The sequence below is a fragment of the Emydura macquarii genome, unplaced genomic scaffold (genome assembly GCF_026122565.2).
Source record: "Emydura macquarii macquarii isolate MOO-44397 ecotype Brisbane River unplaced genomic scaffold, CSIRO-AGI_Emac_v2 contig_2768, whole genome shotgun sequence".
Classification (NCBI taxonomy): Eukaryota; Metazoa; Chordata; order Testudines; family Chelidae; genus Emydura; species Emydura macquarii.
In genome coordinates, this window is record NW_027132905.1 from 3,480,436 (window position 1) to 3,506,495 (window position 26,060).

Here is a 26,060-nt window from a genome sequence, read left to right on the forward strand (position 1 = left end):
TAATGCTGAGTAAGCAGATCTTTTTTAAAAAGGCAAAAAACCAACAGGACCTAATCAGTAGATAGCAATCTGGTTTTACTCCAGCTGCACCTGCTGCTTTTCCACCAGCAACCATCTGCTTAAGTTCTGCAGCCAACAACCTGAAAGATATAAACTTCATCTATCCAGAAAGAGTATTTGCTCCACACCACTCAGGAATATATTGTTATCCTATGGTCAAGGAATAGGATAACAAATGTATTTATACTGTGCATACCACAGTAGTATCTGAGTGCCTGAGTTAATCACACACAACCATGTTTTTGGAAGTAGCAGTGGTGATGCAGGGAGAGGGCCTTAGGAAATAATTTGGTTTCCAGCTCTTCTCTTAACATTCATTCATCTTACTTCAAGTGTAAGAACTTATTAGGTTATTCTACCCCAATATAAAAAACAAAATCAGCAGATTAACTACATTCTGTGTATGGTTACCAAAGTTTGAATCTTAGCCATTTATTAAAGCAAGAGATTAAATTTAGACACATACCTCAGCTAAACTGGTCTTCACCTGGTTAGTGGAAAATTCTACCATCTGTTACAATGCTAGAACTTTGCACAAAATCAGTGCTAGTCACTGAGTTTCCAAAGTAGAGTTATGTAAATTCAAAATTGATTCATGCAAACAGTGCATTCAACGAATTAAGATTTAGATTCACAACTCATTAGTATATTTGGACTGAGGTTTTCAGCTTAGTTTGAGCCAAAGTTTATTAGCATTTTCAAAAGCATTCACCCAAATTGCTATATAATCAAAATAAACTAATCCATGGTTTTCAATAACCCAAGACTGAAGTTATAAAATTCAATCTGAATCCTGGTTGTCACATTTCCGCCAAATATCCTTATCTCCTGTGCTCTAAATGCAGAGTTAAGGTTCACAGTGAGGCCAGCTAGTGATCACTAAAGCCATTTAATCTGTCATAATGATCCCAGAGAGGTAGGTTCAAATGAAATTTTAAAAATCAAAAGGATTCCAGACATCCCTTTTCAGGAGACTTCTGCTGTGTTTAGTACTACCAAGTGTGCTACCAGAAGGGTGCTTAACACAGCGGAAATCAAAACAAAGGAGAAGAAATAGGTGTCTAGAAGTGTTAGAACAATGCTATAGTATTTCTGAATAGCCTATTTTCAGTCCCTTGCATCTTTGTCTTCCACCTGCCTCACCGCTATGTTTTTGGCCAATTTCAACCTAAGAGAAAATCTCTACCAAAATACCAAATCACTGCAATGCATTAAGTTTCTTCTGATGCAAGGATTAGGCTGCGTAATGAAGTAAATAATCCTGCAGCAGTCTTTGATTCCCAGTCTTTTGGCGGCTGTTATATTTAAAATAAGTACTCATCTGATATTTCCACTACATCTGTCAGATTTCTATGAGTTGTTGTAATTTACAGGATTCTGAGAATAGTTGTTCCAGGCCTTTGAAACCACAAGGTTAGTGTCCTCAAAAGAGTCACACTGCTCCGTCATGTCACTTAAGCAACATCCAGACTAGCTTCCAGGAAATAAAAACCAGTTTTGTAGTTTTTTCACTTCAATAGCCTTATCTAGTTATGTTAGGGACATTTTGGCACCATGCACTCACTTTGTTTTTCAAGTGAGGATTTTTGCAAACTTCAGGGTATGACTATATATACTTACTATATACCCTAACTCTATTGCATTGGTAGCTGAGTAGTTCCCTAACCTCTATCAATTGCTACCATTTTGACGAATTGCTCACAAACACATACAGTAAACAGGGATCTATAAATGTATATCCTATTCCATACCTGATAAATACTGAATCCAAAGGATGTCAGATATTTCAGATAGTCATTAGTAATCATAATTACAGTAATGAAATACCATTTTCAGATTTTTCCGGGTTGCTTAGTAACAGGTAAGTGACTCACTGGTGAGAGAATGTTCAGTATAAGCAGTCATTTGTCAATATGTCTGGAGAAAAGCCTATACTAGAATCACAGTTCAACAGGGGTCCACCATGGGATGAGTGAAAATGAGCAAATACAAACAGTGGAGAAAATCCACACCTGCCCCCAAAATGGACTAAACGCAACAAAATGTAGACTAGTTAACTATTAATGAAAGCCAAAATATTTCGTTTATTGGGAGCAGAAACTAACATCTTTTGGCTGAATCCATTCTGCTTTGTTTGATTAAATGAGAGGGGAAGAAAGCAGCAAGTGGGTACCTGTGGAAAACTATAGTGTTAAACACTACAGATCAGATAGACAAAATAGTACAAGCAGGATAAACTTGCATCTCTAAGTGAATTCCAGAGCACTGGTCTCTTAGCTAGGGAAGCGTATCACTAGGACAACTTGTTCTGCAGTAACAAACTTTTCAAGGAAATGCACATTTAAATACTAAGCAGAAATATAGCGTTACAAGAGATCAGAAAGAATAAGAGGCACTAAAACCCACCGTCGTCTACCTGGGGAAAGAGGCTATTAAAAGAACAGTTTTTGTTGACAAATAAGTGTGCAATACACCATGCACTAACAGGGGCCAGCGCCCAAGGAAGTTCAGGGTACAGAAATCTTGAAGTTAGAATCAGTAAATGTGAGCAATTAATGTCAAAGCTCTCTCATTAGATGGGGAATAACTACTAGAAAAGACAAAGGAAGCAATTTTTTAAAAAATGAACCATTTAGGCATTAAGTTTCAAAAAACAATAATCCTAAAAGAAAGTCTTTATATAAAGGCAGATGGAAAGCAGAAAGCATTATAGGAAGTTACCTGTTTACAGACAATAGCACTGTTTTGTACTGACAGACCCCATGGGAGAATGTTGTCTGTCTGCCTGTGAGAAAGTCTTACAAGTTGGCTTTCCAAGCATAGTTAGTTTACAGTAAAGCCAAAAGACTGCAGCTGTTGAATGGGTACAAACTGTTCTACTGTTTCTTTAGATACAATAGATCAAAAACCTCATCTTTTTGGAAGTAGGAGCACAAAGCTAAGTGATGGAATGTCTGACCCAAGATCTTTTAGCCAAGAATAATGGAATTTGTAATGAGTTACGAGTGGTATTTTAACTGTTACATTACTTTCTCTTGTGAAATAAGAATCAATTACCCATTCAAAACAGCAGCAAGTGAACCTTAGTTAACCAAGCATAGAGTAATTAAAGTGTAAAGTACTAACAATTAAGTGGATTATGATTACTAAAGGACATTAACTCAAAAATATAACTGTACCTAATAAAAAGTTGACCTGGATCATCAGCACTCATTTGAACCAGCCATGCACTAGATCTGCAAAAAATTCTAGTCATTGTAGAAAGAAAGCCACATAACTTTTATAGGGGTGGCAGCATAGCCTAATGGACAGTGCAATCTACTGGGATTCAGGAGTTTTGAGTTCTATTCCAGGCTTTGACATTGGCCTGATGGATGACCCTGGGCAAATCACTTTACCTCTCTGTTCCTGTTTCCTCATCTGCAAAATGGGGATAACAACTTACTTCTTTTGTAGAGGGCATTGAAAACCTGATGAAACACAGTATACCAGCTGGGGAGAGGCAGAGAGAGAGGGGAGTTCTTGAATCAGAGGCATAATTTTCTGATTGAAGTAATATATCCAAACTATGAAGACTTTAAAACACCTACATTTTTAAAAGTGTTTTTGAAAAATTCTTTGTACCACACACAAATATTTTTAGAGAGGGACAACTTCTTTGCTCTATGATATATGCTAAAAGTTCATACACAAACACACAAAACAGCTCAAAATTAAGTTTAAAGTCAACATTGCCCAGACCAACACTTTGGAGAGAAAAAAAATCTACTCCACCACTTGCCAGTGGCAGATGTGTAAAAGGCCTGTCTTGGAATGTTGCCCAATACAAATAAATAAGCAACAAACTTCTTAAATGACTTGTATTTTGCAAAAGTTACATTGCTAGTCATTGTTGCTGATAAACCTTTCCAAATGTGAGCCAAGAGAAAATAGATGCATCATTGTCTGCCAATGTGTAGACAAAATCCAGTGCCTCTGCTGCTGTTCATAGTTTTGCCAAGCAGCAAGAGCTAAACTAGTGATTTTCATTGCTGCTATTCAGCATTTGTGAGCAGTAGTGGATCAAGATGGTTAATTTCATGCTACAGAGGCAGGCACAGGAGGATGTTCATGAGATAAGAAATCCCAGAATATGGAAGTAAGATAGAGCAACAGAGACATGCTCTCCTCACAGAAGCAGAGGCTTTTGGCATGGAAGGAAAAAAGGCAAAAAAGAAATCTCTCTACCTACCCATACCTACAGCTAGGGGCAGGGGAGGGTGCAGCTTCAAATTTGTCAAGACATGTACGAGCTAAAGTTGATATTGAAGATATAGTCCATCACAAGCAGGGCTCAGGGAGAGCAATCTGGTAGAAATCCCAATTCTCCCCCATTATCAGCAGCTGAGGACAGCAAGGTTCAAGGTCTTGCCCTTGGATCCCACAGACTGAGCTCCCTCATGGCGTTACATATCTACCTCTGCCTAATATACAGAGAGTAAGTTTTTCATACCCTGCCCCAACCACCACATTGCTATACAATGCTGCTGGAAGGCACTAGTGCCATTGGGGCTTATAATATTTCAATGAAAGAACAAGGACTAACCTACACAGAGTTCTTCATATTTTCAGAGCAATACACAATAGGTTGGAAGCTAGTTTACTATGCTAAACAGATTCTGCCCCATACTGCTGGAGTCAACGAGAGACATCAAGTGAACACAAGCAGCAAAACAAAAAACCCAGACCAATAAATTTAGTGTTATTTTCACCAGAAAGTTTTAAAATTTTCCCTAGCAGATCTGGATCCCAGGGGATAAAATAAAGGGATATCATCAGGGTTAAAAATTTTTACTGGCACATCTGTCTAAGATAAAAATGAAAGGAAATCTCCCACCCCACTTTTATTCTAAATGCCCACAGAGTAAAAGAGATGCTCGCCTGGCTTCTTACTTTGCCAATTTCCTCCTCTGGCTCCAGTCAGCAATTTTCACCCACAATACACTTCAAGAAGATCACACATGCCCCATTTTATATGTGCTTTCCCAAAAGCATAGTATGGAGCACAACTGCCATTTGGGGACATTCACAAGGAAGCCTAGGCAGGAAGACAGTTTTCCTTCTCAGCCTCAGTTTGGATGAACTTGGTCAATCAATGCACACAAGGTTTTAAGTCTCAAGTCGACTACAACCTTAAACATGCCATGGTGGCTGCTCTCCCTGCTGTTACCACAGTAATCCACATAGGCTTAGTGAGTTGCTTTCAGCATGGCCCCTGTACTACACCTTCATTTACAATCCTGTGGAATTTCAAGATGTACAAGTTTATGTTGCTACTTGTTGAGCACAGGAGAGGAGAAGACTGAAGCTGCTTGTGACTTTCCCTGCCTCAAAGGAGTGGATGTAGAGGGAAACCGCTATGAGAGGAAGAAACCTAATACTCTATGACCAGAGGGGGAAGAAAGGCATTTCATTCCCTATCTCCACTACACATGAAGTTCAAGGAGTTACTCAGGGGCCTGCCTCTCCATACAATCTGTAACAGAGGAACAGGAAAGCACCTTACCAAGGAAGATGCATGGACTAGTGCAGGGGTGGCCAAGCCGTGGCTCTTTGCTCATACAAATGTGGCTCTCGCGAATCGCATGCGGCTCTGTGTTCTATCAAATGCGGTTCTGCGCATTGTATGGGGTGCCAAAAAGGGTTTACTTTCAAATGTGAAATTGACAAGCTGCCGCCGAAATTGACGGATCAGTGAGAATTTTCGGCTGAGGGTAAGGTAAAGGTAGCTCTTTGCGGTATCTATAGCTATTTTTGGGCTCTGTCTCTGACTGGTTGGCCACCCCTGGACTAGTGGGTAAAAGAAGGAAGACAGAGATCATGCTACATCCACAGAAGCCAGTTTTTCAGATAAAGTAATACACTTCAAATCAGTACTTTGAAGGGGAACATTACATACAATACAGCTTCTTTGGGGCTACCAATGAACATTGACAACACTTTCTTGCCAAATTTGGAATTCAAGCTTTCCTTGGAGAAGTTACAAGTTTCTAGTTTATAAGTGAAGGAAAATTAGGAGCATCAAATTCATTGAAATTCTACCACCACTAGGTTTTGTAAAATCCCAGGACACCGTGCCCGCCAAAATGTTGGTCCCAGTACATAACTAAGAAACTTCTGATCTCTGATACTGCACCAGTGCTTGCAGAAGTTTACTTATCCTAAAACCATCCGTATCGGTTCTGTAGAGTTTCTAGCCCTGACAGTTCACAAGATGTGAGCCTAGAAGCATGGGATATCAATTTATTATAAAAGTCAATGTTGCCTGTATACAGTAGACTAAATTAATTAATCATCCTACAAGTTGGCTCTTTCAGTATTTGTACCTTTTCTGCAGTTCCCTCACCCAGCCAAAGTGAGAGTTGCTGTTGAGTACTATGCTATTGCCATAATAACCAGTTGTTTTGACACTCAAGAGCTGCTACTCAATGGCTGAATGAAATGGGAGAAAAATCCGATTTATCATTGGGGCTACAATTTTTCCATCTGGTTCACTGGGCCATTGTAGCTTCTTCTAAATATAGATACAGGTCCTACTTATGTTAATAAAATAGGACAAAACCCCTCAGATTTCACTTAGAGAACGAAGTAGCAATACAAATATTAGTTAAGGATGAAGGCTATGAGAGATTAGTGTTGGAGAAACATGTAAAAATGGTTTTAGTGTGTTAGGCAAAATGCACACTTTAAAAAAGCAGGCTAGTCTATCATTTTGCTCTTCTCCCCACTTCAATGCTGGCACAATTTTAGACATGAGAACTGCTTTTTTCCCCATTTGAAAAACAGGATTCCAGATGTGCTGACTATTAGATGAAGAAAAAAGTGCTACAACAGCACTAATAAATTAAACTGGAACCAAAGTGGTGGGGGAATATGACAGAGGAGGCAAGGTAATGACCAAAATTAAGAGGGTAATTTTAAAGCAAAATATTAAGCAAATTACTCCAAATATGTGGGATAATGGGGATGCTCCAAAATAATTTAAAAGGTTTGGGGTGCACAATTCAGAAGAGCTTGAGAACCTCTGCCGTAGTATCCACTGCATTCACTTAATAGTTTGTGTTTAATATCTGACATCTTTTTCCCAGACAAAGCAGCCAGAGACATTTCCAACAAGTAGAGAGATTCACAGCAGCTTTAGTTGCAACAGTTCTGACTGATATTTTTAATTTAATTTTAAAGACTTTCAATGCTAGTCAGACAATTAAAATGCCTGTCAATAACTATACAGGTGCCCATACTTCGTGAAAAAAGTCTCATTACATAAATAAAACCAAAGATGAAGTGCTACAAACTCAGTAGCTGACATGTACGTGCACAGGACAACATCACTTGTCATAAGATCTGAGACCTGCTCCATTTTAATCCACTTTCCAACTTCTCCTCTTCAACTTTCCACCTGCCATGTCACTTAAAAATACTCAGCGAAAAAGGCTTGGGTTATGTCATTGGAAAGCTGCAGCAGTTAGTTCACAAGTGTTTCATAACTCATCCAACAGGACCTGTCATGTGTCAATTTCAGCAGCTCTCTCTCAAAGTCACTAAGGTTACTGGCCAAAAACCAGATAACTGTCTCTGCAGTTTGAAAGGCTAGCCCTCAAGTTTTTAAAAAAACTGTACTTTCTTTAACCAGTGTTCCTCTGTGTATAATTTGGTATACAAAACATGCAAGGGGAAAGCACAATCTCAAATAGTATGTCTTCAGTAGAGTTCTCAACCATCTTTAGCAGATGACATGCACTAAAGACACCCTTACGTGTTTTTCTACCACCATGAACTGAAATGTTAATATGAAAGGGTTTTTTCCCCCATCTAAATTTCAGTCTAGAAAATTCTGTTGGCGAATACGGAATTAAAGGAGGTAGACTCAGGACAGTGAGTCTTTAAAAGTATTTCACATTGTTTCTAGCACTCTTTTTGGAAGTGAGAGGAAAGTGAATTTAGTTATGTCCCCAGACACAGCTAGTAGCCTGTTTTGGTTCCTTACTAAATAGATAAAGGACATCATCATGACTACAGCTCAGAGGCAAATAAGGGATTTTTTTCAAATTAATTTTCAGAAGTTTTAATAGATTTTAAAAACAGATAAGTTCAAATGTGTGTCATTACCATCCTTGACAGTCTCCATCTAAAGAGATAACATGGCTGCAGCAGAATGGACAGCCAATTGAGGACTATGGATTACTGTACAAAACCAGTTCAGACATCATAAGACCCTCTTTTGTACCTTTATTAGTTTTGCTGCTTTTGTGGCTAACTAGCACCATGAAAGAGTGTATGCAAAGGATTCTTTGCTATGTCATTCCACATTAGGGTGCCTACAAAAGATTCCCAAAGGATTTACATTTTGCCAGGGAGTTTGGGCACGATAGAAACATCTGGCAAGGGTTCTCTCTTTCATTGCTTCCATCTTCTGGCTTTCAAGTTGGTTACATTCAGTATTAATGTAAATTCACCAAGACCGTGGTATCCCATCTGCCTCCTAAGGTATGACATTATGAAAACTGATTTAATCAAGAGACTTTAAATGTATTTCATTCTAAAAACTAACTTTTAAGAAGAAAATAGGTATGTTACTGCTGCATTTTCAAGGTGAAATTGAGCAACAGAAGCTCAATTTGAAAGGATATATTTTATATGCTTACATTTTATAAGATATTACACTTAAGGCAAATTAACCTGTGGGATAGGAATAGGATACACTTTAATGTTTAAAGCACACTTCTGGTATCTGGGAACACAGGTTAAATTTCTCCCTCACACAGCATCATTACTCTGTTTCAGGCAGCTCTTTAGTTATCCAACTACTTGAAGTAAACTTGCAGTTTAATGAGATATTCTACCCAGTTACACCTGAACAAGCAGCTGCACTGTAGACATTCTGCTGCAAGTTATGACTCGATTTTACTTCAAAATCAGCAGAGATGTATAGTGTCTCCTGAAAGATGTGAAGAGTATGACTATTGTCACTGTGAACACCACTGCTCCATCTGAGAACCTACGTCAGTTAGCAAATATGTAATTTATTCTCATCTTCCCTGAAATCCTTTTAAGAGGACTTGGCAGGTTTTCTTAACCACTTTTGCCCATGAATAAGTAAAATGACTGATGTAGTGAACAGAAGATACTGTTTTCTAGAGAAGTAACAAGCCTCAGCTGAAACATTCTTGGTAAGACATGCATAATGGCCTAACATGCACCCCAACTGGTTTTATTTATAGCAACTGGAAGTTACAGTGTTCAGGTGTTTGTAGCACCGTCTACATTTCCTAAAGCTGTCATTTGTTTGTGAAAGGATAAGCCTGACAAAAATAGCAGATTGGAAACATGGCTGTTTGCTACAAATACTCCTCAGATCTAAATAGGAAGATGCCACTTCCTTCACAAGGAATACATTATATACATAACGCTTAAGGCAGATGTCTCACCATACAGATAACACCTATGTACCCGTGTCTGTGAGTACAATCTTGCAATCCAAGTAATGAACGCAACAGTGACACAGGTAGGGCTTACACAAGTAAGGAGGTTTGGGGCCTCACAAGTGACATGGAGCTTCTCACACACTATCCTGTGCAGTTCAAGGTTTAACCCCAGCTCCACCATTGTCTTACTGTGTGACCTTGGATACATCATTTAATGCCACAGAAGCGAGTGTCACCCTATTCATAAAACGGGGGTGAAATTTATCCTCTTCTGTACAAAGATTTACAGATGACAACGTCTATGTAAATGCCAAGTATCATCCTCTCAAAGGGTGGGTGTTTTGCCATGCCGCCTTAACCCAGGAAGAAACTCTGCAGCCCAGCTACCATGCATGGGCATGTAACGTGCTCGATACAACACACAGGCCCTGTAAAGCACAGAACAAAGCTTGTAGCTTTGTATCCAGGCTCACACAATGACGTGTGTTTCATTCTCTCCTGTTTGTGTCCCTCCCCTGAACTCCCCCTCCTCTGAACGTTTGCTTTCAGCGAGGACACTATTGTCCACACTGCCAGCAACGTTTACTCGTCTCTGGAGCCTCACTCCTTTCCGTAGGGCTGGAGGAAGGTTCTTCTCACACCGATGGGGCCCAAACACACAGGGGCTTTCAAACGCTTCACGAAAGTCGCAGTTGTGCAGGCTAGAAAAGCCGCTGGGGGGTTACTACCCGCACGGACACGGCAGGCAGCCCGGTTCTCCTGCCCGTCCGCATGGGACGCTCCAGTCCTCGCCGGTCAGGAGGTTGCAGGAGGCTTTCGGGCAGCCACTGATCTCGCTCAGGGAGAGGCTGGGCGCTAATTATAGCGGGGACTCCCGCTGCTCTCGCGTGGGGAGGTGTTCACACAGCGAACGAGAGCCCGTGGGGGTCACCGCCCCCCACACCCGTTCCCCTCCCCCCCACACCTCCCCCCACACCCGCTCCCACGTCACTCCCCGCTCCCACCCACCGTCCCCTCCCCCCACCGGTGCCCGAGCCCCGGCTCCCCCCCCCCCCCCACTAGCTCCCCCCACCGCTGGTGCCCGAGCCCCGACCCAGCCCCGTTGCAGGTCCCCAGGGCCTCGCACACCTTGCCGGGCCCGGGGGGGGGCGGGAGGGGAGGCAAACCCCAGCTTCCCCTCCCCCACCCCCACCGGTTGCCCCAGGCCCCGCAGCTCAGCCTGGCCACCCCCAGCCGGCCCCGGGGGGGGGGGGGGGAGGCCGGCCCGCGCGCGTCTGTGACGCCGGCGGTTGGCGCAACCGTCCGTGACGCCGTTGGAGGCCTGGCCCCCCGCCCCCGAGGCCCGAAAGAGAGGCCGAGGCCGGCCCCCTCCCCCCATTACCTGAGGACGGAGCGAGACAGGAGCAGGCGGCTTCGCTACAGGCCGGCCGGGGGGATGGGAAGATATCACGCAACGGCGTGCTCACACCCGCCGGCTACATATATCCGGCGCGCAGCCTAACCCGCTGCTCCCCGCCAGCCAATCACCAAGCGCGGCACTTCCCTCCTCCGACGCCGTTTGGCCAGCGCTGCGAGAAAAGGGCGGTGCTTGTTGAGTGGCAGCCAACCCACCCTATCCCACTGCCTTAAAGCCGACGGCCGTTGACGTGAGCGGCGTAAACGCCAGCCAACCGACGTTCCGGTTCAAGCCTCTCGGAGGTGGGACCAAGCTTGATTGACTCACCTGCGGGCTAATGAGACGACGTGCCCCTGGCTATTAGGGGAAAGCCGGAGGAGGGGCGGGGACACCGATGCCTCTGTAGTGTGGTTGCGCCGTACAGCGGCGCCCTTGAAACCTGGCAAAGCAAACCCCGTTCTAGAGGAGGGCGGCACTCACGCCGGCGCTGAGCAGGACAACCAATTACGAGGCGCGGCTGGCCGTGACTGACAGGCCAGAGACTAGCGCCTCTTAAAGGGAAACACACCCCCTAAGCAAAGGGGCTCCGGTTACCCAGCGGCGGACAGCGCCCCCTTGCGGGAAGGAAGGGCGCGAGCCCACTGAGCCCGCCCCGCCCACAGGCTGCAGGGCAGCCACTTGCCTCCCACAGGTTGGCCCACTCCAGGGGCTGCTTGTCCCCAGTTCCTCTGGCGCCGCCCTGGCCTCCCCATCCAGCAGGGCCCATCTCCCCTTAACCGCCACCTCCAGCCTCCCCCTGGGCCTGGCCCCCTAATCCAGCATGGCCCATCCCCCCTGAACCATGTCCGGCCTCCTAATCCAGCATAGCCCATCCCCGCCCTGGCCCCGGCCTCCCCAAACTCGCCATGTCCGGCCTCTCGCTGAGCCCCGGCCTCGCCCGGCCTCCAACCCACGGCCCGGCCCAGCCACCTGTCTTCCTCTGATCACCACACCATCTCAGCGCTTTCCCCTCCCACCCTATCCCCTTCTCCCCGGAAGCGACAAAGTCCGCTTGAACCTCAGATCAGTGAAGGGCAGCCGCTACCCACCGCAGAAAGAACCGGGACTGGATGCCTGGGCCCACCTCAAATGGAGTCAAGTGCAGGAGAAGACAAATGGCTGAGAAGACAAATCGCTTAGCTCACCTGTTTGTACATCAGCATTCTTCTTGGGCAAGTTCTTACTGAAATACATGGAGAAATCGCTCCAAGTGAAACTTGCTCTTCGAGCTGTGATGAGAAACAAACTCACAAAACAAACACGGGTTTTTCGCAGCGCCTCTTCAGTTCCCCACCCTAACAATGTCACTCTCCACGTGGAAAGAGATGCCCAGCTACTGATCCACCACATACAAACCAAGTCACATTGCATTCCATCACTAGAAAGGATTAAAGAGCCCTGTAAGGTAACAGCAGCTTTCATACCACCTTCCTGCTTTAACACAGTAAAAGCCATCAGTGCTTGAGGTCAGTTTCCACAGGCATTGGGTTTGTTTTGGCTGTTTCCCAGCAAATCTGTGAGGTGGTGTGGTGGTGGTGGAAAGGGAGGGGACACCTGCTTTGACCAAATTGACTTTTTGCCTCTTGTTCCCCTAGCGGGCAGTCTTTTAAGAAGCCATTGTGTAGGCCCCCCTCCTCCCCTTTTATCTTGTACAGAGATTTACAGTCCCCGGGCTGGCATTATACCAAACTCGGCATTAATCCCCCCCCCCCCTTTTCTATTTATATCCTGAGCCACATTGCAAGCTGCCAACTCATAAATCAGTAGCAAGGCCTTTGCAGAGTTTAATACAAGACGAGAGACAGCCATGTAAAATAACCCCACTCCCAGCCCCATAGTTGGGACACTTGTGATACAGATTCAGGCAACAGCAGAGCACAGTGCAGCAGTGTGTGCTCTTGGATAATCCCCTCCCCCGTCTTGTAAAAAGGATCACATCACCACCTACTAGTACAGCAGTGAAACAAGACGACATTTCCATGTGCACTGAAATGGTATCTGCCATGACCCCTGTGCTACTGAGCCGCTATACTGCTGGTATCATCTTCCACCCTGCCTCCCCCGAGGCAGGCCCATGCCCAGCTAATTCACGGAGAGCAAGCAAGCATCCTGACTGGAACCTGCTGTTAAGGCAATTGTTCTTAGGAATCAAGCTTAAGAAGCAATTTAGTTTGTTCTGGCCAACAGACAGCAAGAGAAACTCCCCATTCCAGTTATATATCCAACTGAAGCTTCGTGTTCTTAAAAGGGAGGGGGCGTGTGAGCCAGGTATACAGCGGTCAATTACTGTCTGTAACTCCTTCCTACACAGTTCTGCCAACTGCACTGGCCTCCATTCCCATCTTGAGGTCCCACACAGCTCTGCCAACACACTACATTCCTGACCTGCAGCAGGCCTGCTATTCCAGTCCTCAGCTCCCCATCCATGGCTCAGTCAATGCATCTCACTCCAGTGTCACCTCTTTCTGCCCCATCCTGGAGTCTCTACACCATCGTCTGTTCCTCTCGGTCCCACCCTACAGGTGCAGCACTTCCTTCACAGCAGATCCTACTCTCAAATTCACAAAGGGGATTTCTTCCACTCCATTTCTTCAAAAGATTGGCTTAGTGCAGTGTATTGGGATGGAGCCAAAGACAGGACAGAGCTTGGGAGACACTTGCAATTCCATAGGGGCTGACAGATAGACAAACATCCAGCTGGGAACCCCCTCATGTCACCTGACCTATTCCAAAGCAGAAAAACCAGAGCACCTATCACTGAATGCTCTACCCCATCCTGGTCAGGGTCTCTTACAACTCATAGGCTGACGGGTGATTTCCTGATGCAACCAAGCCAAACCAGCTCCTTCCATCCTATCAGGACTCAAATCTTCACTGTTATCTCCACACCATAGGGGCCTTCCTCCTCCTCTCAGCCACCAACAGTCTTTTTATTCCAATGCTGACAATTACCACTTTAATCTCTGATGTACATGTCTCAATGCTAAGGATTGTGGAATTCCCCATCAGCTGTTAAGTATCCACCATTGATTCCCAATGGTTTCAGCACATTCTTTCTTTAACACCCTCGCCCCCCCACACAACTCCCTTTTAAATCTCTTTTCTTTACACTGCAGCATGTCCTTCTATTGCTGTCCTACACAAACACATTCTTAGGGAGCAGTTTTTCCAGCAGGTTCAGCTGGGAAAAATTCTCCCTTCCCCAAACCCAACCAGATTCTCAGTAACTATGCACAGTTAACATCAGCTTTAAGCCATTTCCTAATTAAGAGTGAAAAAACTTTATTTAAAAAAAGAATTTCACCCTTCATCCTAAATTATACAAACTCTGATTTACTGTCCCAGTTACAGCCCTGTAGAAAAGGGAAACGAAATGTAAGTGGGTGGGGTTACATTTGGGTCTCCTCTACACTGGAGAAATTTACCAGCCAAAGAACCATTTGGTTCCCCCCAACATACTAATGAAACCTGGGGTCCCCCAAGAAAGTGCTCCACAGAGTGTCATACATGCCAAATACAGCTTGGATTAAACTTGCTTTCAGCAGGTCTAAATGCAGAACAACTCAATCTAAACCAATTTAATCCCAGCATAAACAGAGGGCTCTGGAACTATTGCCTTTCCTTTATGAGTAGTAAATAACTCCCGATCTCAGTCCTCCTCGCCTTGCACTTTTTGATTTGTCCTCCCTATTCAGTTAACCTCCATTTAGGGCTTCCCACTACTGCACTGCCCTGTGGTGCGCACTGGTGCCGTTGCAAAATCTCCCAGAATCCACTGCTTCTGGAGGCTGCACCAGGAACTGTGGGATAGGTACACAAAAGTCCTCACGGCAGATTGGGATGATTTACAACAGCACTAGTGTGGGTGCGCTGGTTCCAGGCCCAATTCAGCATGGCTTGTGCGAATGCAGCGGGCCAGCCGGTTGCATTTAAACCAGTTCCTTGTCAGAGGGTCCCGTAGGAGCAGTTCTAATTTCTAGCGTGGACACAGCTTTTGTGTAACAATGGTGGGTCAACCCTGCCCGGGGCCTGCCCACAACCTGGGATCAGAAACGTGTTTGTGTGATAGTGCTGTCCAGCAGTGGGATGCCTAGGGGAGCTCCAGCTGGCAGAGTGCAGCCTATGAGGTTTGCTTCCTTGGGGGTGAGGGGTTGTACTCCTGGCCAGTCCAAGCCTGGGAGAATGGATGTTACCAATTAGCCGGGGCCACAACAAATGCCCGTGAAGGGCCTTGCCTGGCTCTCCCTGCTGTTCCAAACCAAAATGTAACAATCACTTTAAAAAAAAGAGTGAATAGCACCCCCCTTAAATGAAGCTGGACCACTGCAGGGCTCCAAACGTCAGGTGCTCCCCATCTTCTTTGTGGTCTGCCGGGGTGGGACCCATCTGCCTGTTCTTCCTCTGGGTTTTTGTAACCCAGTGTGTGTTACAGTTCCCCCTTCTGGGCTCAGCCAGGTATGTATGGGGCTGTTATAAGGAGGTGCTGCATTTCTGCCAGCCCGAGCTTTTTAGCGCCCGCCCCAGGGCCCCAGTTCAAGCCCCAGGGCATCGGCCAAGAGGGCAGCGGTCACATTTACCCTGTCACGCCTTTGGCTCTCCTGCCCGTGGCAGGGCCAGAGGGCCTAAGATGCTGGTCTGGAGACACCCCCTAAAAGCCAGGGCTCACATCGGGAGGGCTGAGAGCCGCTGTGCCTGGGGCTCTCTGCCTTGGCTCGGGTTCAGCCAAGGGCATCCTTTCGGAAAAAATGGGGGGGGTGGGGAAATTGTGTCTCCCCCCCCCCCCGCCTCATGTGGGATTATTTATATCCTAGCCGACAGAGTGGGGAGGGGGCAAAACTGGGAGGTACAGCCCTAAATCTTTGCAAGCAGGGCAGCAGCGAGCCGCGGCGGAGCAGGAAGGGCCAGGCAGGGTGACCGGCTGCACGGGGGGCAGTCTGGGGGGGCGCACACCGCAGCAGCCGGGCGGGGCTCCCCGTGGACTGGGAGCGATCACCGCGCCCTCCGCTGGCAGAGAGGGAGGCGTGCACGACGCTGCACACGTGCCTCTCTCTGCGGGGAGGAGGCGGCGCCGGGCAGGGCAGGGCACGTACCGGCCTCTGGGTCTCTCCTCCGCGCAGAGCTGGGAGAAGAGGAACAGCGCCGCCCGCTCGCCGTGTAAACGGGAGCCGACTCCGCCATGCCGGTGGGTGGCTCCGGCCTGCCCCCGCTGCTCTCGCGTTGCTTTGCTCGGGTGGGCTGGGCTGGGAGCTGCTGCTGCAGGGCCGGGACTGGCCCAGGCGATCCGTGCCCAGCTGTTGCCTTTCGGGGTTGCAGCTGGGACAGCCCCACCCAGTCCCCCATGGCCGGAGGGGTGGCGCACCCCCCATTGCCTGAATCGGGCCCATGCCTCTGCGAATCGGGTCCTTCCCGGCCTTGATTCTCCCTCCTCCCCGATCCGGATCCGCCCGAAGCCTGCAGGGGGCGCTGGGCAGGGGCCGGGTTCCCCGCCCGCTCCAGGCTCGCCCCGGGCTGGCTCGGCGGCTCGGGAGTTCCAGCCGGTGAACGCTGTGACTTGTCCCCAGCAGCTCCCGAAGGGACCGGGGAAGCCGCTGGGTGGGTTCGGGGATTTTGGGCTTTCCCCTGGTGACCAGATACATTGTTACTAGCAGGGACAGTGGGGAACAGGCTGGCCTCCGAAGGGTAAGGCGCCAAGGGGAGATAGACATCAGCAGGGCTTAATGGCACCTGGTTTTCTTATGCCTGGGGGATCCTGTCTCTCATCTCCTCCTTAACTCTCTCCCTTGCTGGAGACGCTACAAAACACTTGCTGGTCAGGCAGGCTGCTGGTCTGCTCACCAATAGTCTCATTGGTTCCTTCTGCTCCCCTGTGGATCTGTCTCATATGTGGGCTCTTTGTCTTGTACTTCTTTGGGGCAGGGACTGTGTCCGTACAGCGCCTGGCACAGTAAGGCCCTGGTGCGCGACACCCCTGATTTATACCGATTGCCACCATCCTGTTGCTGTGGATGTTTGCACCCACTTTAACAGAAGGGGGAAGGGTCCATCCACTAATTCTAGGGGGGGCGGGTTTCCAAGATTTTTCATTTGGGAAAATTCTCCCAAACCAGCCAACCTTCATGAATTTTTAAAATGTCAACAGAAACAAAAATTGTCGTTGTCTTCCTGGATGAAAACGTTCCCTTGGAGTCGGGGGAACCCACCTGCAATGGGAGTGGGATAGAAAGTGACTAGGGGCTTGTCTGTACTTAAAACCCTACAGCCCCACAACGGCAGCGGCCCCATTGTGTTGTTCAGGGGTGTGGTCTTTTCAGATCCAGGAATGATGTACTGGGTCGACCTAATTTTCTAGGTCTGTGGCCTTTAAGCAGCAGTGAAATGAAGCTGATTGGTTTTATCATCTGAATAGCGAACATACAGCTTAAGTGCGAAAAAGAAGATGAGAGGTCTTTTGGTTGTTCATAAATAACACAGTGTTCATAAATAACACAGATAAACATATTTTTATGTTACTGATAGAGTATCTCTGAGTAGCAACTAGGATCATACTTACAAATTATAGATATGATTTTTTTTTAACAATGTGCCTGTCACATCCCTTTAATCACGTTTTTAAGGTACAGTAAAGGTACTTTTTACAATACACGTTTTTAAGATAAACTAAAGGTACTTTACTCATGTTTGTAAGGTAAGGTAAAGCAGTATTGTTCGTATTGCAGTGGAGTGTCTAGAAGCCGTACTTATGGACAAGGATCTTATTACACTAGGCCAACTTATGAAAAAGACCGCCCCACCTCAGAGAGCTAACAGTCTAAGACAACACAGCAGGTGGATACAGAGAGATTGTGTAGCACAAGAAAACAATGAGATCATGTAACTAGATATTCTGGAGTTTGCAGAAAACTTGGTTTTATGCTGCGAGTACCTTTGCTGTGCTTGGATTGTGACCAGTGCCTGGTGGGATTGGGGTGAGAGCATGTTTTGCACGTGACTTAATGAGGGTTCAAACCCAGGTCTCTAGAGGTCCCAGCCGGCGTGTTGGGGTCATTGCTGACAAAGCAAGAAGGGCCCCCTGGCTGTCTCCAATCTGTTCTCTTCCTTATTTCAGAAACACGAGTTCTCGGTCGACATGACCTGTGAAGGATGCTCCAACGCGGTCACACGCGTTCTCAACAAGCTGGGAGGTGAGTGGCACTGCCTGGGGTCTTAACAGCGGCTAACCAAAGTGACACGTGCCCCATGCCCAGGACTGCCCCCTTCTTGAAAGGGGGGAGAAAAATACCAGCCTCCAGCAGTGAAAATGCTGCTTTTTTTTGTTTTGTTTTACTTCCTGCCCGAGAAGCCGGGTGTAGAATTGCACGGGAGTCGGCAAATGGTTTTCACATAGGGGGAAGTTTCCATAGGAGACGAAAGTCACCAATGGCTGCGGTGGCAACGAAATGGAAACTTTACTCCAACCTCAGCTCATGCTTGCCCCTGCCTCAAGCTCATGCTGTGATTGGCACACGGCCGCACTTGCCAGGTCTGTGCTGGAGGTTCTGGCGTGCCAGACACAGCCCTCGACAAACAGGAAGCTCATGGGTTGGCGGGTGACATAGTGGGGAGGTACTGGTTAGTCTGGTCTGGAAAAAATGGGAGTCTTAGGAGGCCCTGGGTGAAATCCTGGCCCTGCTGACTCCCAGAGGAGATCCACCCCGTATCTTTAGGGAAGTCATTTATACGCCCTGGGTCCTCATTCAGAGCCTACACCTGCTCCCTCTCTATGAAACCCACTGGCGCGAGGCTCCCGCTTTTGTCCTAGCGTTCAGTTTGCTCTTTGCCACGTGGTGCTATTTCAGGATGGGTTCTCGGGAACAATCAGGCTCCTCTTGGTGCTAGCTGAACAGCAGCACATGGGGCTGGCCCCTCTGGCCCGGCTGGGGCGCCTTCTGTCACTGATGGCTTGCATTCCTGGCAACGGACAAGAGTCTGCCAGGTGATCCTCTCCTGGGCAAAGCAGCATTTCCAGGTAGCAAAGAGCGGGGACGTGAAGCAGGGGCACAGAGTGGCATTAGCGCGATGCCGGTGAGAGACAGCAAGGACGGAGCCTGTGCCGGAGGCTTGTGCAGCTCCTCTCTGGACATGGTTGGCAGAGAGGCGGGTGACATTTAAAACACGTGCCCGTTGCTTTTCAAAACCCACCCCGTCCCGCCCCTTCTGGCATCCTGGCTTTCAGAGCCAGGCCCTTCTCCTTTGCAATCTCATGGGGATTCTCGAGCCCATTCTCGGGCCACTTGCCTCCCCAGGCCTGAGGAAAGACTCTTGGCAAAGGGAAGCAGAAAGGACTTTGGCCGACGTTGCAGATGACCCCAGCCGGCTTAGCTCTGTGTTTTCCCCCAACCATGCTCGCAGGGGAGCCGCTGGGGGCTGGAGTGTTCCCTGTTCCAAACCCAGTCCTATCCCCCGCCCCTTGAAAACCACCCACCCCTGCTCCTGTGGGAGCTGGTTAGTCAGTAACTAATATTGATCTGTAGCGGCAAGATGTCTAATTGGAAACTCTGCCCTTTGCTGTGGCGGGGGCGGGACATTGCTCGGAGCTACCGTGTGACTATGGGAAGCTCCAGTCACCAGACTGCAGCAGTGTCTAGTCTCCTTTCAGTGCAAGGCCTCCTCCAAAACCCACTCATCTCCCTTGGAAGCCTTTCCACTGACTCTGCTGGGCTTTGGAGGCCTTCCTCTAAGAGCAGAAGGCTCAGAGGCCTGATTTCCCGTAGCTACATGGAGCATACTCCTCCCCGTGCACTGCTGTTGTAGAAGGCCTAGGGATATCCGGTGTGGTTCCCCTGAGGGATATGGCCAGCTTCAGAATCGCAGCTCTGCCAAGCACAGCCAGCCAGTCGCTGCTGAGGATGCGGCGAAACAGTTCGACCTCCCCAGCCATCGATTGACGCGCCTGCACTCTCCAGTCCACGTGCTTTTGCCACCTCTTCCAAACAATAAACGCCACGCCCCATCCATGTCACACAGCAGCGGGGTCGGCCTGGCGTGGATAAGTTGTCGGCATGAATCAGGTGCCCCCCTCAATCCCCGGCTGCCTTCCCCCCCCCCCCCCCCATTAGAGCTATGACTCTTCATGAGAATCCAGCTTTGTTCAGCTTGGCTGAGAGCGGCCTAGCCCGAGCTTTAGCTGCAGAGCTAAGACCACCAGGGAAATGCCCGTCCCTCCAATGGGCATGCTGGAGCTGAACTTTTATTTATTATAGACTTAAAAAATAAAATAAACTATGGAAAGTGACGTCTGCTGCGCTGGGTTTTCCAAGAGAGCCGCGCCTGGCTTCCCCGCTAACCAGATGGCTGCTTCCTAGCAATGTGGCAGGTGGGACAATAAGTGGCAGAGCAAAGAAACCCTTAAGCACACTGCATGAATGCAAATGCATCCAGGGCCAGTGGTTTCTGCCAGTTCTGGTTTCACGTGGATGCCTCTCCTTCCCCCGCTCTGTGTGTCCTTGCTGCATGGGGAAGAGATGAGGGAAATGGCCATTTCCCAGCAGGCTGGCAGTACTAGCACTGGATCAGTCCAACCCTGCTGTTTAGCCTCTTGCTGAAGTCACTGCCTGCCGCTTTGGAGGCCTTGTAGGGTGCTTCCCTTTTGAAGGGAAGGGCCTGGAGGGAGGCAGCAGGTGAGCTCTGAAGTGGATAGGTCACTGTAAGATTTTTGCCTGGTGATGGTAATATGCTGTCATGCCAGCAGGAGGCACCCACACAGCATGTGTTAACAAGATATTCTTTGACCGCCTGCTCTGTGCGGTCTGTCTCTCCTGGGCGGAGTTTTGCTAGTTAACTGTGTGCTGTGACCTCCTACGTTTTAAGACCCCAGTAGACAAAGAGGGACTTTGCTCTCAGGGCCACTGGCAACTAAATTCCTGTCTTTGTGCTCGGTCCCGAACCCCCCCACTTCTTCGCAGGGACTTCCTTGCCGTTAGCACTTTAAAAGCTTGCATCTTTAAGCCAAAGGGGTGAGGAGCCGTGGGCTGAGAACCTACTGACGTGTTGTTTGATCCTGGGGAATGTCGTGCAAGCTCCCCGGGCCTCAGTTCCCCCATCTGTGAAGTTGGGATAATAAGACAGGCTGTATCTTCCTCCCCTGGGCTGGGGTTGTGGGAATGGAGCCCCACAAAGCACTCTGAGACCTGTGGAGTGAAGGTGCTAAAGAAGTGCAGTGGAGGGGTATTCATGCCCTCTCCTGATGTTGCAGTGAAGTCAAAAAGCTGAATTAGCAGCATGAGAAGCTGCACAGGCAGGGGCTGTACTGCCCGTGGGGCAGGACTGGGATGTCCAAGCAGGAGCGGCAGCGACGGTTGGATGATGTCTGCCTTTGCATCAGAGCTTTCATCACTGGCAAGGACAGGCACGCCCTGCCCGAGTCGTGTTCATTTTTTCAGTCTGCTCACCTGGTTGTGAAAAAGCTGTTCAGTGCCTCTACTCTACATCCGAGATGGGGGCAGGGGCGGAAGGGGGGGAAAGGGGCTGGGAGGTGGCCATGGTGGGCGCTGTGCTTGGAGGCTGCACGGTTCCTCTCACACATGGGGCATCCTTTCCCCTCCCTCAGGTGTCCAATTCGAGATCGACCTGCCCAACAAGAAGGTGTGCATCGACTCGGAGCACAGCGTCGACACCTTGCTGGCTACGCTGAAGAAAACCGGGAAGAGCGCCTCCTACCTGGGGGAGAAATAACCCGGAGCCGAGGGGCTCAGGGGTCAGGCTTTCTCCCCACCGCAAAGAAGGTTGGTCTGCTGCCGAGGGGCTCTCCCTATGCAGCTAGTGGATGTGCGACGCTGAGGGAAACCCTGAGCTCACCTGCTGGGCCCAGGGTCCCACGTGAAGTGATGCTGGGCGAGGGTGGCCCCGGGAGTGCAGGGGCAGCAGGGTTTGGGCACGTGCCAGCGTGAAGAGCTGGGCAGCAATCTGAGCTGTGACGCCAATGAGGTGGGACTCGGGGAGTCACTGCCGGTGCCGAGATTGGCACGTGGAGAAGACTTGGCCTATGCTCAATTTCTTGCGGCATGGGAGCTAAAACCACCGTAACACCCCACTCCCCTGCCCTTCCTGTCACAGCACAGCTGCTCTGAGAATTCACCCGAGCCAAAGCCAGCTGTGGGCGCCCTGGGACACCGTCATGATCTGTTGTGTCTGAGGAGGAAGCATTAACAGCCAGCATTGCTGGAAACTGAGCGGAGCCTCTCCATGCAGAGCTGACGCTCCTCCAGCAGTGCGTTTGTGGGGTGAGGGTTGTTTAAAGGGCTGTTGCTTCTTCCTGCGGGAACCTTGCACGGATGTGGCAAGCGGAAACCTGTCTGCTTCCCTCCGCCACGCCGCCTGCCTGCAAACGTGAGCTTTGCCTCTAGCCGTTGCCCTGTGGTGGTCGCATCACAATTGTTTCTTCAGCAGCCACGTGTGATCTCTCAAAGGGCAAGTGTGGGGGTCGTGTGTCCCCAGCTGGGGGCTGTGCTCCAGCATGGAGTTCAGGGAGAGCCAGAGGGTGGCTCTTCCCTTTTCCCACCCTAAGGTGACCGAACGGTGTGTGCATAGCAGGAAGGGTGAGGCTGAGAGAGGCTCTCCTCACCCCCTGCTGATGGTCCCTTTTGCCCTGGTATGAGACACGGCCTCTCGTTTGAGAGACACCTGCCTCCATGCACGTGAGACGTGATAAGGGAATGGCTGGGGGATCTGGCATTCTCCTGGGCTGATTCTCCGCCCAAGCTAGACTTTCTTCCTTAGCTAGTGGATGGTTTTTGCAGACAACTTTTCTGCCACTGGAGCAGGGACCCAAAGGATCGGGGAAGCCTGACTCAGCCTAATCCTTCTCCTTTGGGCCTGCGCTCAGAGAGGGAAGAATACCATGCTCTCGCAGAGCACTTGTCACCCCTAGCTCTCAGGTGTGTCTCGCTATCCCCATTTTACAGATGGAGAAGCTGAGGCGGAGGGAGGGGCTGTGGCTTGTCCCGGATTGCGCAGCAGGCCTAACCAAGAATAGAACCTCAGTCTGCAGATTCTTAGGCCAGTGCCCTCGCCAGTCAGCCACGTGAAAGGAAGGAAGGCTCGCTGAGCCGGTTCCAGCAAACTCAGGGAAGCCTTTCTTTGCATCTAGCACTCGGAGACATGCCGAGCTCTCGCTTTTATTGCTGTAAGAGACCAACCCTTTTTCCCTACATGTCCTGGGGCCTTATTTGCTACTAAGCCCAAGTAACACTGAACACCACTTCAGTGAGAACAAGCGGACAAGGAAATCATTTGAATTTCGTGGGCCTTTGAATTGGTTGGACTACTTCTTCTGGGGAGGTGGAAGAACAGCAGCCTAGCTCCATTCCCAGGTGAACCTACACTCTGCCAGAAAGTACCCTGGATGAAAACAAACACTGAGCAACACAAAACAACCTGGCCAACCAGGTCCCCAGTGTCTCAGTAGTGCTAAAAGGGAACAGAACACATGGCTCAGGGGATTGTTCATTAACTAACGAGGCTTCGACCTCAATTCAGTTTTTTTAACCTAGTCGAGGGCTTGAATACATGAGGGGGCAGAAGATGGAGCACTCAGCTAGTAACGGTTTGGTGGCTGCTGTGAAGGAAGACACAGGGTTTCAGTCCAGTTCCTGGTGGGCAAATATCCAAGAAGCCATCACTGCAGCTCGCACACTCTGTAAGACCGTTAGTGGAGAGCTCACGGATTGAATGGACAGACTGAACTAACCTCTTGCCACAAGAGTTTTTCTCCACAACAGGGTTGAAACAAAAGTGGGGTGAGGCAGAGTGGGGAAGGCAGAAATGTTACTGCATGTGCTGTACCCTGGGTATCCCAGGCTGCTGTTCTGGCATCTTTAGCCAGTATTAAGAGCTTGTCTACATTAGCAAACTTGCACCAGTTTAATGAAATAGATTTAAAATCTCTCTCTTTCAAGCAGTGCAGATTCCTAATGTAGACACGTTTAAACCAGTTTAACTCTTGCTTATGTCAGTTCAGCTTGTGTCGATAAGCTCCTGAATTAAGATAAAGCAATTAAAGTGAGGATTAAACTGTTTTAAGTGTGTCTGCATTAGGTATTTGCGCCGCTTGAACTAGATGGGTTTAGCAAAACTGCTTTTAAATCAATGCAACTTTGCTAATATAGACAAGCTCTGAATTCTTCTAAAATGTTGTTGGAAGATCCTGGTTTTAAGAAAATGTCATTAGTAAAAAAATGAGAAACACAAAAATATATGAAATCTCAGACTCTATTTTTAAACAAAAAATATTTAGCAAACCCTCCTAGATAGCAAAAAGATGCACGGAATGTAGTGTAATGGCTCTGTTTAGTTGTAAATGAACATGTTTTAATGGTTATATTAACCAGTGAGAATGCACCTGAAGTACTAATGGAAAAGTTGATTAAAAACAGTTATTTAAATTGAGGTTTCCACTTGGTGATTTAAATTGCCTTGATTTAAATCAATCCACCCTGGAGGACTCTTTGCCCAGGGTTAAATTTTCGGGATTACTGAGCACTGGCCCATCCAACTGAAGTCAATGGGAGCTGCATTTGCCCATTGCCTCTGAAAACCTGGCCCTTATTAGTATAGCGCTCTGACAATTGAAAGCACTGGGTAGAGAGTGGTCTTGGATCACTTACATTATATTTGCTGCTGTTTAAATGGACACAGTCAGCTTGAAAATCACACTTAGAAAATCCTCTCGCAACTCATGTTACAAGGAACCTCTTAGAAAAATGTAGCTGGAGGATTAGAGGACTGTAAATGTTTTCCTCTGTTTTCAGGTTGTTTGATTTGCATCTGACTCAGTGCTTCTTATACAGCTAGTTACTTCCTGTGTATATTACACACAAACAAGAAGGGAGAGGATTTTTTCTTTAAGAGGAAGATGCTAGTTGTGAAACCACATGCACTGGCAGGCGGTTGCCAGGGAGAGTTAATGCCTGAAACTCTTTTCAGTTCCTATTTTTTTTGACATTGACTAGATGTCAGGTTGCTGACTTTCCTTTAAGGTCTAACCAGCAGGGGGCATTCCAGTATAACATTTCCCCCTCCCCACTATCCTTGTTTTTGCAGGAGCGTTAACATGGCTTCGGTGAGAAGATGGCTTGTATATACATCTGCTGGCATCCTTTGTCATTTGACCCCGGTTACCCTGCCAGATGTTGGAAAGGAGAAGGCTGGGGGAGGAAGGACCCTCAGCGTAAAGGACCACAATCTATTTGAACCGTCTGTCATTTGTAAAACTCCCCTCTTGAAATGTAGATTTCAGATGTGCTCTCCCTCTCTGGCCTTGCAGTAAAAGAAGGAGCTTCCTCTATTTTCAAATACATGTTCTGGTGGCTGGTGTTTTCTTCAGCTGGGAGAGGTGGCGTATGCACCAGAAGGGCTTTTAGAAAAAGAAACTGCTTGTCACTTAAGAGAGGATCTCCAAGCTACTTATTCTCTGGGGAACCTGCACGGAACCTTGTGCGCTGGCTGCAGACTCGGCTTGAGACGAAGTCTCTGGAGATCAGAGTTCAAAGGCTGATTAGGTGATAAGTCACGTGAGTTGGTGTCTCTGTGGACGTTTGTTTGCATCATGGCATAGTCGGGCTGAGATCCGGGCCCCATTGTGCCAGGTGCTGAACATACATGTGCTTAGAGACAGACCCTGCACCGAAGATCAAAACACACAAAGGATGGGAGGGGAAACAAGCACAGAGAGGTGAAGTCACTTGCTCCAGGTCACACAGCAAATCAGTGGCAGAGACTGGAATAGAACCCAGGTCTTCTGGCTGCTAGTCCAGTGTCCCATTTACAAGCTCACTCTGCTGCTTTAATGCACATTAGGGTCCATCTACTGTTTAATGGAGATTTCCTTTAGGATTACTGTTCCAGCACCACCTGTCTGTCCCCTCCCCCTACCAGCTTCATTTAGCATCATTGCTGATTAGTACTTCCCTTGTCTACCATCTTCTAGCCACTGTGGCTGAGCCCCTTCTGTCCTGAAAGCAGATCCCACTAGAAAGTCACCATGTGACTACAATAGATCATGACTGGTGTGTCAGTGGCTGGTCCTGTAGTACTGTGTAGCTACATCAGTCTTTCTGGGACAAAGG

General features: G+C 48.1%; 2 protein-coding genes across 4 annotated transcripts in view; one reads left to right on the plus strand and one right to left on the minus strand.

Annotated features, from left to right (window-relative positions):
• Positions 1 to 12,195, minus strand: part of G3BP1 (G3BP stress granule assembly factor 1) — a 34,663-nt gene extending 22,468 nt beyond the window's left edge. Inside the window, exons 1-2 of one of the 3 annotated variants that reach the window (XM_067566404.1) lie at positions 12,105 to 12,195; positions 11,248 to 11,359 (exon numbers count right to left, since the gene is read on the minus strand). In XM_067566404.1, coding sequence (XP_067422505.1) covers positions 11,248 to 11,359; positions 12,105 to 12,153 — 161 coding nt within the window. In that variant the 5' untranslated portion in view covers positions 12,154 to 12,195. Of the gene's footprint in view, positions 1 to 10,905; positions 11,049 to 11,247; positions 11,360 to 12,104 lie in introns of those variants that run through there. The other 2 variants (XM_067566406.1, XM_067566407.1) reach the window with 2 other exon arrangements.
• A 3,792-nt stretch (positions 12,196 to 15,987) lies between these two features.
• ATOX1 (antioxidant 1 copper chaperone) lies at positions 15,988 to 25,663 on the plus strand. Its single transcript, XM_067566420.1, has 4 exons — positions 15,988 to 16,141; positions 18,065 to 18,140; positions 21,545 to 21,719; positions 25,036 to 25,663. Exons 1-3 carry the CDS (start codon positions 16,136 to 16,138, stop codon positions 21,667 to 21,669), a joined length of 207 nt encoding a protein of 68 aa, XP_067422521.1. The 5' UTR covers positions 15,988 to 16,135; the 3' UTR covers positions 21,670 to 21,719; positions 25,036 to 25,663.
• The last annotated feature ends 397 nt before the right edge of the window (positions 25,664 to 26,060 follow it).